The following is a 19,573-nucleotide window of genomic DNA, read 5'->3' as shown; positions in this document are numbered from 1 at the left end:
ATGAGAATTCAGCGGTGCATTATGTTACATTTAATCTGGATGGCTTTCTTCTGGTGGCACAATCCTGTATGTGTACTGGTCTTTCTGGCACTTCTATTTGTGTTCTCTTGCACGTAATGTCCAGTTTCACTGAGATCTAGATTAATTTGGTTAATGGACTGTTGATGCAGGGCTTGTAGGGCCGTTGTGAGGGCACCAGAACGATCACGTGAGCTCTACTGCCCCCCCCCCCCCAGTCTAGTGAGGGAGGCAACAGCAGTTCATGCGAGCTGGAGCGTGGTTGGGTTGGGGGAGTGGAGAGCAGGGCAGGCTACCTCCGAAATCCCTCTCCGTGGGTTCGGGCTGATGACTGTACCTCCTCGTTTGTCTTCTGCAGACTTCTTCCTCTGAGCACCAGGGGGTGGGCAGCCCCTGCCGAGATGCCCCGTCCTCGCCCCGAGATGCCCCCTACTCGCCCCGAGATGCCCCGTTCTCACCGATCGCACAGCCGGTGAGCACACCTCCTCTCGCACTGCTCTGAGTCTACAGCTCCCTCTAAAAGTTGTGTTGAGTTTTGTGTCCTTGATAACAAAGACGCTCTGTTCCAGTCAAGGCACCGATGCTGAACTTCGATAGGAGCCAGGGTGTTATGTTCAGGTGAAACCATGATGGAGCATTTTGACCGTGCACGCCAGTGTTCGAGGTCTGGTGTCAAAAAGAAGGCACTTATGTTGAAAAGGATGTCATTCCTATGAACCTTCATGGTGGATCTTAGATATTTATGGTGTTATTTTGCATCTGCTGGTTCTGGCGTTCGTGTTAATGTCAATGGAATCACGAACTCCTGGAAATACCAATACATTTTGGCCAAAAAACCTGATTATCCCCTCCTACCAGGAAGCTCAAACTTGGCCACAAATGGTTTTAACAGCAAGATAAACCAGCAAGATTTTGATCAACCTCAAAATCAGCCATGAAATGGTTTTGCTGACCTTCAAAATGGCCGTTTTGCAACGGCCGCCTCGGGCTCCAGACTTCCATCGGATGGAAAATGTGTTTTCCCAGAGAGGGCTGTCGGTTGTCCACCCTTCACCACACAACCAACACCCTCCACCCCCCCCCCTCCACCCCCTCCTCTTTTTTGCTAGCAGAAGGCCCCTCGCCCCAGCCCCCTCCAGTCTCCCGTGTGTACCGGGAGGGAGACGCGTTTCGTAAGTTGGCCCCCTTGAGGCCCCCTCAGCGCCTGACTTCCTGCTCGTCTCGCGGGGCGGAGCTTGGTGCGTGGCGGCGGCGGCGGCGGCGGGGAGGGGTGGGTCGCTGGGGGAGGGAGGGGGGAACACAAAAAAAACAAAAACAAAAGAAAAAAAACTGCTTTTTTACGCGCTGGATGCTATAAACGGGGCCTGGGGAGTTCTGCGTCTGAAAGCTTCGGGTCCCTGAGCTACGGTCTTCACCACATCCTTTCCCAGCGGCGATGCCATCCTCCTCTCTCCTCCTCCTCCTCCTCCTCAGCACTCTTCTTCTGAACGCCGTGAGGAAAGAACAGCGGCCGGGTGCGAGTTGTTCCTTACACAAGGGGCCCATTTGTGTTTTTTTTGTTGTCTTTCAGGCGAACATTAATCTGGTCTCCAATGCGTCTCCTAAGGAGAACTCGCTGGTGAGTGTCCGCATTGCAGTCCAGTCCGTCTCCTGTGATTGTGCTCAAACTGAGCGAAGAGAGTCATTTTATTAGTTATTTATATCCTAGTTCCTGAATACACCTGGGCTCTCTTGTAGGAGTAATGTCTTGCAGTTATTGTTGCTTCTTTCATTGAAAGCTATTTAAGTTCTTCTCAGGCCAAGACTGATGCATTAGTTCATGAATGGATAATGTCTTGACAATCTTGCAGAATTGTACTGAGCGCTTGTACTGAGAAATTTGGGAAAAATATAGAAAATAAAGTTTTTTTTTTTTTTTTTTTTTTAAATCTTTATTAACGCTGGTGTGTGCTTCACAGACTCGGCCGGGTGTGATCCAGCCCCTCTCCCGCGTGTGGCAGAGCTCCACGTCGCCCAGTCCCGAGGGCCGGGGCAGCCCCAACCCCTTCCACCGCAGCCCCTCCCCCGCCAGCTCGCAGGCCTCTGTAAGAACCTAAATATTTAAGCGGCGACGAACTGCCCGATATCCATTTTGGCTATTCACTAGACAAACTCTCCCGCGTTTCATGAAGTGTGGCACAGTGGGGAAGTGTGGCACAGTGGGTAAGGAACTGCGCTTGTAACCGAAAGGTCGCAGGTTCGATTCCCGGGTAAGGACACTGCCGCTGTACCCTTGAGCAAGGTACTTAACCTGCATTGCTTCAGTATACATCCAGCTGTATAAATGGATACAATGTAAAGTGCTATGTAAAAAAGTTGTGTAAGTCGCTCTGGATAAGAGCGTCTGCTAAATGCCTGTAATGTAATGTAACATGATGTTATTAGCGTGCACATTTGAGGCCTGTTTTCAATGGGTTTTTAGCGTGATGTGTCTGACACTAGCGTGTCCAAAGCGCTGACGGCTTGTTGCGAGTGGAATCCTTCTACTCTGTCCAGGAGCCAGCCTGAGTTGCCTTAGCTGGGCTCGGCTCTGCATGAACAAACTTGCCGCCTCTTCCACGCTCGCTCCAAAAAAAGACCTGTTTTCCTACAGCGGGACAGCGGGTAGCAGGGATATATCTAGAGAGTATTTACTTGCTCCAGATTTCTCCCTGGTTTCCACGGGACTAGCCAGCGTTCTGCCGTTTGTTGATAAACTCTTCACACTGGAGCCTGGTGAAATGAGCTCATCTGGCTGCAGTGAATACAGTCGAAGTCATAACTTATTCTGCAGCCTATGTTAGCTCCAGAGACTTGTGCACTTGCACTGCATGTGACCTCAAAGCCCAGGTTAAAGCCACTCTAGATTTATGGTAATTGAGCCGAGGCTTTTTCCTGTGAGAAATGTGGTGGCTTTCTCAGCACGCCCTTTTAACCGCTGAGGTTGCAGACAGAAATCCATCCCCTAGCTTTCCTATATATTTGACAGTTGGTGAGTCCCATTAATATGAGTGTTTACTTTGTAATTCATGAGGTCGGTAGTGCAGATATCCCCTCCGCTTAACTCCTCTACACGGTCTGGTCTCCAGCTCTCTTTTTCTTCCTTTGGTCGTGAGGTCTCTGTCTTTTCTGGTTTCGTGTTTCCCTGTCTCACTCGAGCACCCTCTCCTTGTCCTGCTTTCCCTCTTCTTTCCTCCCCTCCCGTTCCTCTTTCCTCCCCTCTCTTTCTCTCCGTTCTGCCCAGCAGCCTTTCACCCCCTCCCCTCTCACGCCCGACGAGTTTCCCACCAATAGCAAGCAGGCGTACAAGGCCTTTGCCGCCGTCCCCCACTCATTGGCTGTGCTGGAGCCCCGTCAGGTAGGCTGGGTCCCGCCCCCTGCTGGCCCCCGATAGGCTGCTCTCCCATCCCACAATTCCCTGCAGTGGAGTTCTACAGCCACCACACGATTTGACTCTGCATGTCGAGGCGCTTACCCCAAGCGTTGTGAGGTTGCCTTCATTGCATGGAGACCACAGCCAAATGGGGATTTTTCTCGCTAATCTTTAACTTCAGAGTTCAATAGGCTGGAATATTGTCCTTGTTTTAGAAGTAGTGTTGTGTTATATTCAGGTCAGTGTCTTTAGTCGTCCTCTCCGTAAGTCTACAAACTCTCGTCCTGTCTTCTGAAGATCTTGCTGAACTCTTGCATGCTTCCTCTACTGACTAACACCTGGCTCTATGTGTGTCTGCAGGAAAACTCCGGCCAAAAGAACAACATTCACCCCAGGCATATGTCACCAGAGGTGAGTCTTCCTAGTCACGGCAGTGAAACTCGTGCCTTGTGAATTTTTCTTTGTATGTGACAAGTTAAATTCTCTCTTCTGGAAATGGTGTAACTACAGTAGAAGGCTTGTTCTGCAGGTGAATTTACTCCTGTTGTTCCAGCTGTGTAGGAAACTGGTTCATATGCCACAGTAGTGCTGCGTTCTGAAGGCTGGTATGTTTAAATGTGGGAAAACCTGCTGGGTTGTGGTATGAGATGGACGAGAGAACGGTATGCACTGTGGAGAGGTTTGTTTGTTGGAGAGGAGCAGACACTGGAGGTGTGGAGTTGAAGTGCCTCCAAAGAGGGCAGAGGTGACACATCCGCAGGTGCAGCCAGCTTTGTGATGCGTGACTACGAGTGGTGGCAGTCCTTGTGTGTAAATAGTGTGTGTGACTGCAAGCGGGGACGCTACTTGTGTGTAAGTCCCGTGCATGACTGCGTGTGGGGACAGTGTTTGTGTGTAAATGCCGTGTATGACTGTGTGTGTGACAGTCCTTGTGTGTAAACGGTGTGTGTGACAGTCCTTGTGTGTAAAGGTGTGTGTGTGACAGTCCTTGTGTATAAACAGTGTGTGTGTGTGTGTGACAGTACGTAGCTGGTGCAGAGACCTCTCTGTGGCTCTTGCAGCTGGACGAGGTGTTTGAGGAGAAGGGGCGGGGCAGTGGGAGCGGAGGGAAGGACAAGCCCCCCATCTCCCCCCGGCCCCTCTTCTCCCCCTCCTCCCCCGCCTCCCCCCTACCTCCCATCTCCCCCCGACCTCCCATCTCCCCCTCCTCCCCCCCTCCCCCCTACCTCCCATCTCCCCCCGACCTCCCATCTCCCCCTCCTCCCCCCGACCTCCCATCTCCCCCCGACCCCTCGTCTCCCCCGGCCTCCCATCTCCCCCTCTCCCCCGCCCCCCCAGCCCCCGCCCCCCCGACCCCTCGTCTCCCCCGGCCTCCCATCTCCCCCATCTCCCCCTCCTCCCCCCGCTCCCCCCTCTCTCCCTTCTCCTCCGACCGCAAGGAGTACATGAACATGGCGGCAGTGCCTCGCCTCTCCCGGCCCTCCCTGGAGCTGCAGGTACCTGTCCCGTGCGGGCGCCGGGCCCGGGCAGGGTGTGGCCTGGCTGCTGGGCTCTGCTGGGCTCTGTTGGAGATGGCATCAGTGACCGTAGACTGCACTGGTGGCAGAAGTGGGATCATAGATTCTGTTCTTCTGTTACCTCAATCTTTTCTGGACTCTAACCCGGGGCAGAACCTTCCCTAATAAGCACCAGGGCTTTTTAAAATTCTGAGTGCACCAACCTGATGCCATTTACGCCCCCCAAACCTGCTTACGCCATTAACGCTAATATCATTGCGAGGACTCGAGACCATTCCAAGTGCATTGTGGGGAAAGTAGTTCCTGGTACATTGTCCTCCCTCTCCTCCCTGGAAATTCAAATGAGGAGCAGAGAGGCACCAAAGTACTGCTGCAATGTACACACACTGGCCCTTCCCCAATCCACCATTCATTACAGATGTCCTGAAACTATGTTTTAACCTGTTAATGTGCATTTAAATTCCTTCATAATTACATTTTTCTTGAATGCCACGCACAACACAAATAAGTTATTTTTGGTGTAGCCTTCACTCGGTGTAACTTTTAAGTGTTGACAACATTTTGATCATGAAATGAATGCATGCTCTGCTGCTTCTACATGAATTGCATGTTGAGAGCGACTTATAGCATGTGACTGGGAGTGGGGATGCTCCTTGTGTGCAATTGAGATTGCATGTGGGGACAGTACCTGTGTGTAAAAGTCATGTGGGGACAGTACCTGTGTGTAAAAGTCATGTGGGGACAGTACCTGTGTGTAAATGGCGAGTGTAATAGTCCTTGTGTGTAAAGGTGTGTGTGTGACAGTCCTTGTGTGTAAACAGTGTGTGTGTGTGTGTGTGTGTGACAGTCCTTGTGTGTAAAGGTGTGTGTGTGACAGTCCTTGTGTGTAAACAGTGTGTGTGTGTGTGTGTGTGACAGTCCTTGTGTGTAAATAGTGTGTGTGTGACAGTCCTTGTGTGTAAACAGTGTGTGTGTGACAGTCCTTGTGTGTAAACAGTGTGTGTGTGTGACAGTCCTTGTGTGTAAACAGTGTGTGTGTGACAGTCCTTGTGTAAAGGTGTGTGTGTGACAGTCCTTGTGTAAACGGTGGTGTGTGTGTGACAGTCCTTGTGTGTAAACAGTGTGTGTGTGTGTGTGACAGTCCTTGTGTGTAAACAGTGTGTGTGTGTGACAGTCCTTGTGTGTAAACAGTGTGTGTGTGACAGTCCTTGTGTGTAAACAGTGTGTGTGTGACAGTCCTTGTGTGTAAAGGTGTGTGTGTGACAGTCCTTGTGTGTAAAGGTGTGTGTGTGACAGTCCTTGTGTGTAAAGGTGTGTGTGTGACAGTCCTTGTGTGTAAACAGTGTGTGTGTGAAGTCTTGTGTAACAGTGTGGGAGTCCTTGTGTAAACAGTGTGTGTGACAGTCCTTGTGTGTAAAGTGTGTGTGTGTGACAGTCCTTGTGTGTAAACAGTGTGTGTGTGACAGTCCTTGTGTATAAAGGTGTGTGTGTGTGACAGTCCTTGTGTGTAAACAGTGTGTGTGTGTGTGTGACAGTCCTTGTGTATAAAGGTGTGTGTGTGTGACAGTACGTAGCTGGTGCAGAGACCTCTCTGTGGCTCTTGCAGCTGGACGAGGTGTTTGAGGAGAAGGGGCGGGGCAGTGGGAGCAGAGGGAAGGACAAGCCCCCCGTCTCCCCCCGACCCCTCGTCTCCCCCCGGCCTCCCATCTCCCCCTCCTCCCCCGCCTCCCCCCGCTCCCCCCTCTCCCCCCTCTCTCCCCTCACGTCCGACCGCAAGGAGTACATGAACATGGCGGCAGTGCCTCGCCTCTCCCGGCCCTCCCTGGAGCCTCAGGTACCTGTCCCGTGCGGGCGCTGGGCCCGGGCAGGGGTGCGGCCTGGCTGTGGGCTCTGCTGGAGATGGCCTTGGTGACGGTGACGGCATTGGTGGCAGAAGTGTGGGACCGTATCGCAGGGGTTTCGATTCTGTGCTTCTGTTTCCTCGGTCCTTACCGAACTGTAGCGGTGCAGGACCCTCCCCCTGATGAACACCAGGGCCTTTGTCTTTTTACGCCTCACGCCTTTATCGCTAACGTCAGCGTTAGGGGACTCCAAGTGCATTGTGGGGAAAACAGTTCCTGGTACCGTCTCTTCCCTGGAGTGTCAGTTGAGGAGCAGACGGGCATGTGCAGTAGTGCTGTTATTCCATTCAATCTAAATGTCCTCAAACAAACATTTGACCTGTCAATACATGTGCTTTTAACACACAATTATAACTTGCTTTTTAATTCACAATTACATTTTTTTATAGAATGCCATGCACACAGCACAAAAAAAGTGGTTATATTCGGAGTAGCTGTCACTCAATAAAATGATTAGTATTGATGCTTTTTGATAATGAAATGAATGCACTGCTGTTCTATATAAATGGCGCCGTCGAGCCTGAAATCTGAGTCTCCCCGCTGGACTCTGCTCATGCTGTGCTGAGGCTACGCTTGGACTGCTCTACAGCGGGGGCCCTCTCACCTGCTCAAACTCCTCGGTGCTCCCCACGTCAAATCCGCTCCTGTCACTCTCTCTCTCTCTCTCTCTCTCCTCCGTCGCGGGTTGTAGCTGCGTTCTTACACTCGCAACTCTTTACATCTGAGGTCGTCCCGGAAACCTGGGGAGTTGCTCATTGGGCCTTTGCGCGAGCGAGTGGATTTCTGGGTACTTACGGTGTCTTCCTCAGATCTCCCAGCATGCACTATTTACGTTGGTGAAACCCTCAAAACCACTGTGTGCACACATTGCTTTAAAGGAGAACACAAAAGGAAAAAGAGAAACGTGCATTGTTTGCCAGATTTCTTTTATTTGCACAGAACTATTAACTATGTGCAGTTGTTGTAATTGTATTGAGTTAGCTGATTTTTATTGCGGTCAGGAACCAGAGAATTTCACTTTCTCTGTATGTTTGGTTTATTTTCGAGTGAGTTATCTGGGCAAGTTCTTCATTTCGAACACATCTCAGTTGGAGATTCCAGAATTGGCACTTTGTACAGCAGTTGAATCACAACTTCAAAAACTGAAAGATGAATATTTGATCTAAAGTTTCTGAGTTTGTGTTTCCCAGGGAACCTTATGTAACGATCGCCTTTTAATTCTTCATTGCCACCGTGCCAAGGCTCTATTGAAATTGGCCTCTATCGCAATGGGACTCGCCTGAATAAGCGAAGGGCTAAATAAATAAAATTAACGAGGCGCAATTTGAATTCGCTTCAGTAATTAATAATGCATAAAAAATAAAAAAAATGCAGAAAATATTTAATATTGTGGTTTTTACCCTCCCGAATCTCTGATAAAATTTGGGTTCTCCTTTATCTGGGGTTTTGCCCTTGCTTTTGTAATCATGCCCTCCCTACCCCCTCCCTCCCGACCCCCCCCCACCCACAGACTCCGCCCAGCAGGGGGCTCAGCAGCCCCGAGCAACGCTCCTTCAGGGACCGGCAGAAGTATTTCGAGATCGACGTCAAGCACCAGACGCCCGACAGCAAACCCAAGCCCCGCGTGTCCCTGGTGGGAGAGGACGATCTGAAGAAGATGAAGGAGGAGGAAGGTCGGTTGGTTGCTTGCCTCTCTCTCCTGCTCTCGTTCTCTCAGAAATGCAGACCCCACCGACCCCGTGTCCCCGCGGGTTTCCTCTGGGTACTCCACTTTCCTCGCACAATCCCAGGAGAGAGTGCTGGTTAGGCTAGTTGGGAGGGGCCTTAACTGGGCGTGGCTGTAAAAGAGCATGTGTGCTCAGTCAGCCTACCCTGTGTAAATAAAGCTTAATGGAAAAATAGAATTGAGAAGCTGAGGGTTGATTTAATTTCACCTGATCGGACTCTGATGCTGTCTGTGGAAAAGCCTGCGTAGCTGGAAGGCTCATCAGTACGCTCTTCTCCCCCCTCTCCCCCCCCCCCCTCAAACCCCCTCGCGACGTCCCGCCCGCAGCGAGGAAGATTGACCAGTGCGCCCGGGACTACCTCCTGGACGACGAAGACGAGGATGACGAGGAGGAGACCTTCATCTCGCCCAAGCAGATGGCCGAGATGAAGGCTCGGGGGAAGGTGGTGCTGGACGGGGTGGAGTACAAGGTGGAGAGCGTGGCCAGTCCCCAATCTGCCACGCCCCCTGGCTGCCCGACCACACCCCTCGGCTCAGGGTATGGCTTCCCATCAGTCTCTGTACCAGCCTCCCAACTTCCTGTGCTGTGTTCCACATTGAGGTCACAAACATGTGACTAGAACGTTCTTAACTGAACATTCTAATGCTGATGATGTAACAATCACTACTGGCTAAGGAAAGCAATGGAGTTCTAGAGCACTGTTTTAGAATTTTGAAACAAAAAACCTCCTCTTCAAAGGGTTGAAGAACCTATTTTTAATGATAAATAAGTAATAAGAATAATTTAGCTCTACATGCATTGTTGTTGTTAATATATTTTGTTCAGCTCAGCTGAAAGCTAATTAATAGTACAGCAGGGACATTTTTTAGTGGAATTGTTAAAACTGGCGCAGCCGTGGTCTAGTATAGTAGTTATGACTGTCTGGTAAAGGCTTATTTGGGCAGACCAGCTAGTGTTTGACTCACACACACACACGTGAACACACACACACACGCTGACGTTGGCGCTCTGGTTCCCCAGGTCTGTGTTCGCGGACGGGAAGGCGGAGTCTCAGCGGAACTCTCTGGAGGACGGCTACAGACCGGAGCAGAGGCCAAACTCCATGTCCGGGTAAAACCGTCCCCAACATTGACTTTTTTTCATTGGAACGGTCATTGTCATTATACCCAGGCCCTATTTGTGAATAGTCTGAGATGGTAGTGAATCGTGTGTGTGTGTGTGTGTGTGTGTGTGTGTGTATTTACCCGTGTGTGTGTCGGCAGGCTGAGCCCTGTGTACCCCGGGGACTCGGGCGCCCCGATCCGGACGGCGAAGGCAGAGCGGCGGCAGCAGGAGCGGCTGCGCATGCAGAGCCCCGAGCTGGGGCTGAGCGTCGCCCCCGACAGGGAGCTGTCCCCCGCAGAGAGGCGCGCCCTGGAGGCCGAGAAGAGGGCCATGTGGAGGGCAGCGCGGTGCGAATTACACACACGACACGCGCACGCAACACGCACACGCACGCACACACACACACACACACACACACACAACACGCACTCCCACACACACACACACGCACACACACACAACACGCACTCCCACACGCACGCACACGCACACACACACGCACGCACACGCGCACACACACACACACACACACACAACACACACGGACACACGCACACGCACACGCACGCACTCCCACACACACCACACACACTTACGCATACTCGCACTAATAAATAACACATACATACACATACACATGCACACCACACACGCACATGCATACACCCACACGCACACGCACATGCACACACATCCACACACCACACACCACATACTTGCGTGGACATGCACTCTTGAATTTTCCACTCCATCCTCACCTGCTATCTCATAGACTCACAGAGCACTGTTCCCTCTCTCACACACTGACGGTGCTTCTGGGAAACTGGTGAAAGGAGCGGAATGAACTCGGGCCCTACGGCTAAAGGCCGGAACGCAGTCGCCATGGGCTTTCATTCCGGAACCTTCTGTTCCGTCCACTCTCTTCCGTCCACCCCGCCCCCCCCTCCTCCTCTCTTTCCTCCCTGTGGTTTAATGTTGTCAGATGTACTTCTACTTATTTTTCTCTCCTTTTGGTGTAGGTGTTGTGTCGGTAGGGGTTCAGAACTGAGCTCTCAAAGATTGCTGGGAAATTGCCGCCCATAGAAGAAAATTGGCTCTAAGGAGGAGGGGGGGGGGGATCTGTTTCTTTTTTTAGCTGTGTAGATGTAATTATGTATTCAGTCTTGTTGCTCTGGGATACAAAGACAGAAATTGAATATTAAATTGAATCCATTTTTAGCTTGGATTTATGTTCAGTTTGCTTTGTGTTTGTTTCAGTGAAGTAATTTTGAATCAGATTGTAATAAGCATTCCTACACGCAAATATGGCAACAAATGAAAGACAACATCAGGCCTGAGGATATTTCTAGACTATCCCTGGCTGTCTCCATGGTTACCGAAACAAGTGTCAAATAAGGTCAAGCCTCAGTTTTAAAAGTAAATGAGTATATCATAATGGAGTTTCTGGTTTTGCATAAGTAAATGTTACAGTAAGTTAGATTTTATTAGGTGTCCCTTCCATAAGAAATTAGAATGACTTTTTCTTATTGCTGAATCTTACAGTATGTCTTCTAAGCTATGGATTCGAGACACATTTGTTGTTGTATTTTTGTAGGGTGATATGAATGCATTTATCAGGAGTAGTGTGTGCCGGGGGGGGATCGTATTTGGATTACAGGACTCCTCTTGGATTTCACACACACACCTACGCTACACTGTATGGGCCAAGTAGTGCTTTCACATGCACTATAGACTGTGAGAAATGAGAGAGATCCAGCTTCACTTAGTTTGCTTCACATGATTTGCCAGCTGGCCTGCTGGTCCCCCGGGGGTTTTAACGTGTAATAATGATATTTAACTCTTAGTTGTGTCAGCTGCTGTGAATGGTTTCCAATGTATAAATATGTATTTCTAATTTAAAGATTATAACTGATGAGCAATACATTAATTTTGACTGAAAACGGGAGCTTGTTAATTATCGAAATGTTCAGCTGGCCGCAGTCTAAATGTGGCCTTTATTCGGCAAAAATCCGGTGTCTCTTTACCGCTGTTAATTCTAAAATGTCCGCCAGCGAGGTGAAGGAGGTGCAGACCTGGTGAACCCCTGCTTGTGTTCTTTTCCTCCCTGCTGTTCTCTTTCTCATGAGTTCTCGTTTGTTTCCTTAGCCCTCTTGTGTGTTTGTGCATCACCAGTCTCTGTCTTTTCCTTCCTCTTTCTGTGTATGTCTGTCTGTCTGTCTGTCTGTCTGTGTATGTGTTTGTTCTCTTCTTCCCTGTGACCTGACTTCCTGCTTGGCCCCTCTCCACTCCCCTTCCTCCTCCTCCTCCTCCTCTTCTTCCTCCTCACTTGGCCCCCCGTTCGGCCCGTCCCGTGCCAGACCCTATGGGCTGGAAGAGGATGTTAGACAGTATGAGCAGAACCTGGCCAAAAGGCTGTACCAGGCCCGTGTGAGAGCGGCTCAGAGCTCCGCCTCCAACGCCCCGCCCACCAGGTCTGCGCCCAGTCGATGCCTGCTGCTTTGCATCGTGTGCGGGGTGGGGGGGGAGGGGTTGGGTGGGCGGGGCATCATCATCTGGAGCTGCGCTCGCCTGTTCGTCTGGCTCATCCAGCAGTTCTGCATGTTTTCGTGCTCCAGTTTAGCCGCTTGGCTGTCTCACACTCATCGCTGTGACCGCTTCTCTGTCTCACACTCATCGCTGTGACCGCTTCTCTCTCTCACACTCATCGCTGTGACCGCTTCTCTGTCTCACACTCATCGCTGTGACCGCTTCTCTCTCTCACACTCATCGCTGTGGCCGTTTCTCTGTCTCACACTCATCGCTGTGACCGTTTCTCTCTCTCACACTCATCGCTGTGGCCGCTTCTCTCTCTCACACTCATCGCTGTGGCCGCTTCTCTGTCTCACACTCATCGCTGTGACCGTTTCTCTGTCTCACACTCATCGCTGTGACCGTTTCTCTGCCTCACACTCATCGCTGTGGCCGTTTCTCTCTCTCACACTCATCGCTGTGACCGGTTAGTGTCTCACACTCATCGCTGTGACCGTTTCTCTGTCTCACACTCATCGCTGTGACCGTTTCTCTCTCTCACACTCATCGCTGTGACCGCTTCTCTGTCTCACACTCATCGCTGTGGCCGTTTCTCTGTCTCACACTCATCGCTGTGACCGCTTCTCTCTCTCACACTCATCGCTGTGGCCGTTTCTCTGTATCACACTCATCGCTGTGACCGTTTCTCTGTCTCACACTCATCGCTGTGGCCGTTTCTTTTCCCATCGCTGTGCCTTCTCACTCTCCACTATCGCTGTGGCCGTTCTCTGTCTCACACTCATCGCTGTGACCGTTTCTCTTTCACACTCATCGCTGTGACCGTTTCTCTGTCTCACACTCATCGCTGTGACCGTTTCTCTGTCTCACACTCATCGCTGTGACCGTTTCTCTGTCTCACACTCATCGCTGTGACCGTTTCTCTCTCTCACACTCATCGCTGTGACCGTTTCTCTCTCTCACACTCATCGCTGTGACCGTTTCTCTGTCTCACACTCATCGCTGTGACCGTTTCTCTGTCTCACACTCATCGCTTGTTGACCTGCTTGCTTCTCTTCTCACACTCATCGCTGTGACCGCTTCTCTGTCTCACACTCATCGCTGTGGCCGTTTCTCTGTCTCACACTCATCGCTGTGACCGTTTCTCTGTCTCACACTCATCGCTGTGACCGTTTCTCTGTCTCACACTCATCGCTGTGACCGTTTCTCTGTCTCACACTCATCGCTGTGACCGTTTCTCTGTCTCACACTCATCGCTGTGACCGTTTCTCTGTCTCACACTCATCGCTGTGGCCGTTTCTCTGTCTCACACTCATCGCTGTGACCGCTTCTCTGTCTCACACTCATCGCTGTGACCGTTTCTCTCTCACACTCATCGCTGTGCGTTCTCTGTCCACACTCATCGCTGTGACCGTTTCTCTCTCTCACACTCATCGCTGTGACCGTTTCTCTGTCTCACACTCATCGCTGTGACCGTTTCTCTTCTCACACTCATCGCTGTGACCGTTTCTCTGTCTCACACTCATCGCTGTGACCGCTTCTCTCTCACACTCATCGCTGTGACCGCTTCTCTCTCTCACACTCATCGCTGTGACCGCTTCTCTCTCTCACACTCATCGCTGTGACCGTTTCTCTCTCTCACACTCATCGCTGTGACCGTTTCTCTGTCTCACACTCATCGCTGTGACCGTTTCTCTGTCTCACACTCATCGCTGTGACCGTTTCTCTGTCTCACACTCATCGCTGTGACCGCTTCTCTCTCTCACACTCATCGCTGTGACCGTTTCTCTCTCTCACACTCATCCTGTCATCGCTGTGACCGTTTCGTCTCTCACACTCATCGCTGTGACCGTTTTGCTGCTACACACTCGCTGGCTCTCTCCTCTTGCTCTCTTTCTTTCCTCCCTCTCCCCCCCCCCCCTCTTCCTCTTCATCCCTGTTTTACTCCCCCGCCCTCCTTTTCTCTCCCCCCCCTCTCCTCTGCATCCCTCTCTCCCAGTCTCTCTGACATTCTCTCTCTCTCTCTCTCTCTCTCTCCTTTCAGTATGAAGTCACTGGAACAGGATGCGCTCAAAGCCCAGATGGTGATCGCCAAGTCGCGCGACTCCAGGAAGCGCAGCACCCTGGACCAGCTGTCCGAGTCCCCATCTCCGGCGGCCACGCCCTCTCCCACGCCCCTGGAAGGTCAGGCGACAGCAGCCTCCCCTGTGCTATTACACCAAGGCACAGTCCCTCTTTAATGCTTCTATTACACACACCAAGTCACAGTCCCTCCCCAATGCAGCTGTTACACAAAACATGGCACAGTCCCTCTTTAATGCTTCTATTACACACACCAAGTCACAGTCCCTCCCCAATGCAGCTGTTACACAAAACATGGCACAGTCCCTCTTTAATGCTTCTATTACACACACCAAGTCACAGTCCCTCCCCAATGCAGCTGTTACACAAAACATGGCACAGTCCCTCTTTAATGCTTCTATTACACACACCAAGTCACAGTCCCTCCCCAATGCAGCTGTTACACAAAACATGTCACAGTCCCTCTTTAATGCTACTATTACACAAATAAAGTCTCACATTCCCTTCGTAATGCTACTATTACACACACCAAGTCACTGTCCCTCCAGTCCCTTCTCAGCAATCACAGGTCTACAGCATTTTTACATTACAGTACAGGCATTTAGCAGACACTCTTATCCAGAGCGACTTACATTGTATCCAGTTATACAGCAGGATATATACTGGAGCAATGCAGGTTAAGTACCTTGCTCAAGAGTATAACGGCAGTGTCCTACTGGGGAATCGAACCTGTGGCCATTAGGTTACAAGACCAACTCCTTAGCCATTATACTACACTGCCGCTCACACGGTTCTGTTTAATTAAAATTGAAAAACATTTCAATGTAAACTTTCATCATTTTATATATTTCTTTAGTTCGTAGACACTTTGACCAAGAACTCTAACCCTATTAAGAGTCACAGACGAAGGATGCCAAACTGTGCACAGATTATACCCTTTTAGCATCTGCAAGGCACTCAAAATAGAAAAACAACGGGTCATTTCCCCGATTTCACACTGATCATTTTGTGTCTTTTTTTCTCCCCTGACAGACGCCAGCCCCAAGACTGTGACATCACCGGGCAGATTGGTAAGGACCGGTTATTAGTTCCTTTTTAGTTTTTTTCCCCCTCACCCTCGGTTGGGGTGTCTCAGAGATTAATACGTGTGCGTTGCGGAAGATGTGCATTTGAAGGATGGCTTGTGACATGTTTTCAGTCCTCTTATCAGCCTAGGTTTGCTGTCACATAATATTGCCATATTCCGTGTGTATGAGCTGCTTATTGTAACCTCGACTAGCATTGAGTGTTTATCTCGTATTCCCATACGTTGATTTCTTTACAGGAACCCCACTCTCTGTGTCTCTGTTCATCCTGGATTCTTTATCTCTCTCTCTCTTCCCTCCTTCATTCTGTAGTCTTCCTCTCCTCCACAGGCATCTCAGAACCAATTTTTGCTGCAGTTCCATGAAACCTAAAGTTCATTGGTTTATCTATAGAACCAGAGCCTAAATAGTTCCCTAATGGAGTGCATACACTTGTACACAACACTACAACCAATAAACAGATCAATTTAAAATGGCAAGTGCAATTTTAAAATGTTCTAATTAAAATTTAGACATTTCATTGTTTTATTCTCTTTTAAGATAGTGCTTGTGAGTAGTATGCTGAAATAGGGAAGCTTTACTTTTTAGTATATTCAGATCAGTCCTATGGACAGTAGTACAGCAGCCCAACATTTCTTTCACTCTACACTATTGTGCTCTTTTGTTTTGTCCCCCCACACTGTGATCACATGATGAACCCCTCCCCCCCCCCGCGCTCCGTCCCAGCCCCCCCATGTCAGCATTCCGGGGCGGGGGCCCCTCGTATATTTGGAGTGGAGTGGAGTCAACATTCCACCGTTTATTACCCTCAGAAGTACCTGCAGCTCTTCCCCTCAACTTTGTATTTATATCCTCATTTCGGTTTGTGCCCTTCTTTACCAAACAGATGAGCGGTCACACACTGGCCAAAAAGACCATTTCCACATTTATAAGCGATTCTCCGTATAACAGTATGCACTGTGAATTTATTGCAACTGATATATTTCAGATGTTTTTTTAAGATGACAGATTTGAATTTCATCTTCCTGATTACCCGTCTTGCGTCCAGGGTTAATCCATCAGGTAGCTCGCACTTTAGACATCCACTGCATTCCGAACGCCGTCTGTCTCCTCCTCGGAGCTGTAGGTCTCACCACTAGATTGTGTGAGTTAAGTTCTGCTTTGAATATGTCCTTTAAAGCTGGAAGCACTGTGCACAATTTCAGCCTCTATAAAGCCCCAATTGGAGTCCAGACAGGCTGGTTTTTTAACTGGACGTGCTTAATTGAAACAAAGCAATGCGAGAGAAAAAAAAAACCCCAAAAAAACAGTGAAAGCCTCCTCCCTTGACTGTACAAACTCAGTGCCTCGCACAGATGAAAATGTCACATAAGTCACGTGTATGGGGGAAAACTGAAACCAGAGAACAAATGATATCCATCCGCGTGATAAATTGTACGTTGTGTTCTAGGCTGCACAATAGGCCACATAGTGGTAAAAAAAAAACTTGTATTATTTGAGTTTGTGCGTCCACTGAATGTTGTCATTGATGATTAAGGCAACTTGACATTTTTAAAGGTTCAGCACTACCTGCCGAGGGATTTGCTAGCTCAGAACTTTTTAAGGCACACCTCGACATCAACTGAAAATTTCACTCCTGTACTGAAGGTCAAACCCACATCCTAACATCCATTCATAACTGCATTAGTCAGCCTCAGCCAGTCCAGTACACATCCCACTTCCTGCTGTTGGGCCCACCTCCCTAAATGTAATGGCTCCACCCCCCTGTATGGGTCATGGCTCCGCCTCCTTGAATGTCATGGCTCCGCCTCCCTGAATATCATGGCTCCACCTCCCTGTATGGGTCATGGCTCTGCCTCCCTGAATGTCATGGCTCCACCTCCCTGTATGGGTCATGACTCCACCTCCCTGAATATCATTGCTCCACCTCCCTGTATGGGTCATGGCTCCGCCTCCCTGGATGTTATGGCTCCACCTCCCTATTTGGGTCATGCTCCACCTCCCTGTTTGGGTCATGGTTCTGCATCCCTGAATGTCATGGCTCCTCCTCCTTGTACGGGTCATAGCTCCTCCTCATTTCTCACTCCTATTTGCTGTCCCTTCTAGTCCCTGTCAGAAAAGAAGTTTGACTACCGCCAGTTTGCAGCAATTCCCTCTTCCAAACCTGTATACGACATCCAGGTATCACCTGCATGCTCAGCTCCCAGGCCTCAGCATCCTCCCTCCAAGCCTCTCTGCTCCCCCTCCCTCCCTTTTTCCTTCTTCCACCTGGCCGATGGACGATAGGAATCTGTATACCTCAAGCCTCTTAGTGAAGCCATGCTAGAAACCAGACCGTTGATTGGAAGGACCTTTTAGTCTTAAGAGGCCTCCATCTTTGCTCTCAGTTGCAAAGACTACATAGCGCAGAGCTTTCCTTATTCGTCAGTTATGTCCATCCTGGAATACCACTGTAACAGGAAGTCTGGATTTGTAATTAAACTCATCCCGCTTAGGTTCACTGACAGACCATTTGAAAGGAGGCCATATTATGTGAATAGCAGCTGCTGCCCTCCTAAATCACTTCCAGACTTGTACATCTTTGATTCTCTGCAGCAGATACCAGTTATTAATGAACATTTCCCACTATTGATTACTATGAAAATAAGTCTTAAGCCCTAAAACCTTCCATGTTGCTACATTCACCAATATACTACAAATACTACACTTTCTTAACATGTAGCATAAATGATCCATTGTCACTTTACCCACTTTACCCACTGCAGCCTTTTCCCTGAAGAACTTCCCTGAAGGTCTTATGCAGTGGCTGGAAACTTAAAAATAATATAATAATAAAATATCACTCGCGTCAGTTCCCAGGTCTTCATACCCTGTGTTGCTTTTGCACCGTGAGTCCAAGCAGCTTTTAAGCCATTTAAGTGAAAGAGGTCCGAAATGGCCTCCACTCCAAGCAACTGTCATATAAACACGGGCTCCAAAGTGGCCATGGTTCGAAATGCCACTGAGGAGCCATTTTAGCCACTTCAGGACTAATAGGTTTAGTCCTGAAGTGGCATTCTGATTATGTAAGAGCAAATGGTGGGCTTGACAGCGCACGTCCACCACGACGTTTGCTGAAATAGCCCGCGGTGGTTGAGATTATGAAATGTGCTCTCGAGAGTCGTCGACCAGGACCAAAAGCAACACGGGGTATAAAAAAAAGGAACTCGGTACGAGCGAAAGCAACATGGCGGTATAAAAGTGAGCCGATCAGGAGATGCCCAGGAGGCGTCCGTAGGCCGGGGTAACGCCTCCGTGGGGGTGGGCTGCGTTTAAAAAAGCACCGAGAGGCTGAGAGAGCTGGGGAAAGTTTCCGATCGCTGGCAGCTCTTCCGTGGGCCTGTCCGTACTGCTGGCAGCTCATCCGTGGGCCTGTCCGTACTGCTGGCAGCTCATCCGTGGGCCTGTCCGTACTGCTGGCAGCTCATCCGTGGGCCTGTCCGTACTGCTGTCTGTCTGTCTGTCCGCCCGCTGGGTTGCACTGGAGAGCCGGTTCCTGTGTTTGTTGATGTTGTGTTGGTGTGTACCCGCTGCTGTTGTGCAAAGTATGCTGTTAAGTGCCGAAAGGCCACCCAATGGCTTTCCACCTCGTGCCCCTCGTATTCGGACCCGCTGTACAAAACGCCTATTTATTACTCACGATGTTCATTTTCAGCAAATATGCATCAGGGTGAAATGCACGTTCCAGAACCGACCTGAGATGTGGAAGCGTGTGTCCAAGCGTACTTAGGAGTTTAATTAGATATCCCGTGGCAGTGTATCTGTCTTACTCTTGGTTGGAGGAGAACATGACAAGGGCACGTTTGAGACGTGTGAAAGTGGATTTTTTTTTGCCGTTTGGTGGACCTTCAAAGCGTTGTGGGCGCAGTGTGTGCTGTGTGCAGAGTATTGGTTTGTGTTTTGACGTGTGAACTTGGCACATTGGCTGTACCCTCCACCCTTTCTGGTGCCTGTAAATTCCAGTCCTGGGCACAATGGAGGCTCTGTGGTTTTAAGGTCAGAAGGAAGCCTCACATGTATAGACATGTCTTCTGGGAACTGAGGTTCTTCAGGGCTGAAGGGGTTTTAATCCTGCATGGGACAACCCTGGAACAACAGGACAGATGCTGGCTTGGGGGTACAGCCACTTGGATCAACGGATGCTGGGCTTTGCGTTGCAATGAAGGGGTTCAGGAAAAAGCAG

At 49.9% G+C, this 19,573-nt stretch overlaps 1 protein-coding gene across 1 annotated transcript in view; it reads left to right on the top strand.

Annotated features, from left to right (window-relative positions):
• The window catches only part of LOC135260308 (protein scribble homolog), a 96,139-nt gene that overhangs the window by 70,273 nt on the left and 6,293 nt on the right, over positions 1-19,573 (top strand). The window contains exons 28-42 of the mRNA XM_064345552.1: positions 377-490; positions 1,131-1,190; positions 1,589-1,636; positions 1,977-2,102; positions 3,284-3,394; positions 3,770-3,820; positions 4,471-4,905; positions 6,494-6,760; positions 8,338-8,500; positions 8,881-9,091; positions 9,575-9,664; positions 9,817-10,005; positions 14,229-14,368; positions 15,299-15,336; positions 17,458-17,532. Of these exons, the coding sequence (XP_064201622.1) occupies positions 377-490; positions 1,131-1,190; positions 1,589-1,636; positions 1,977-2,102; positions 3,284-3,394; positions 3,770-3,820; positions 4,471-4,905; positions 6,494-6,760; positions 8,338-8,500; positions 8,881-9,091; positions 9,575-9,664; positions 9,817-10,005; positions 14,229-14,368; positions 15,299-15,336; positions 17,458-17,532 (2,118 nt within the window). The remainder of the gene's footprint in view (positions 1-376; positions 491-1,130; positions 1,191-1,588; positions 1,637-1,976; positions 2,103-3,283; positions 3,395-3,769; positions 3,821-4,470; positions 4,906-6,493; positions 6,761-8,337; positions 8,501-8,880; positions 9,092-9,574; positions 9,665-9,816; positions 10,006-14,228; positions 14,369-15,298; positions 15,337-17,457; positions 17,533-19,573) is intronic.

The sequence above is a fragment of the Anguilla rostrata genome, chromosome 8 (genome assembly GCF_018555375.3).
Source record: "Anguilla rostrata isolate EN2019 chromosome 8, ASM1855537v3, whole genome shotgun sequence".
In the NCBI taxonomy this organism is placed as follows: Eukaryota; Metazoa; Chordata; class Actinopteri; order Anguilliformes; family Anguillidae; genus Anguilla; species Anguilla rostrata.
The sequence above is the reverse complement of the archived record's forward strand: the minus strand, read 5'-3'. Positions and strand labels throughout refer to the sequence as shown.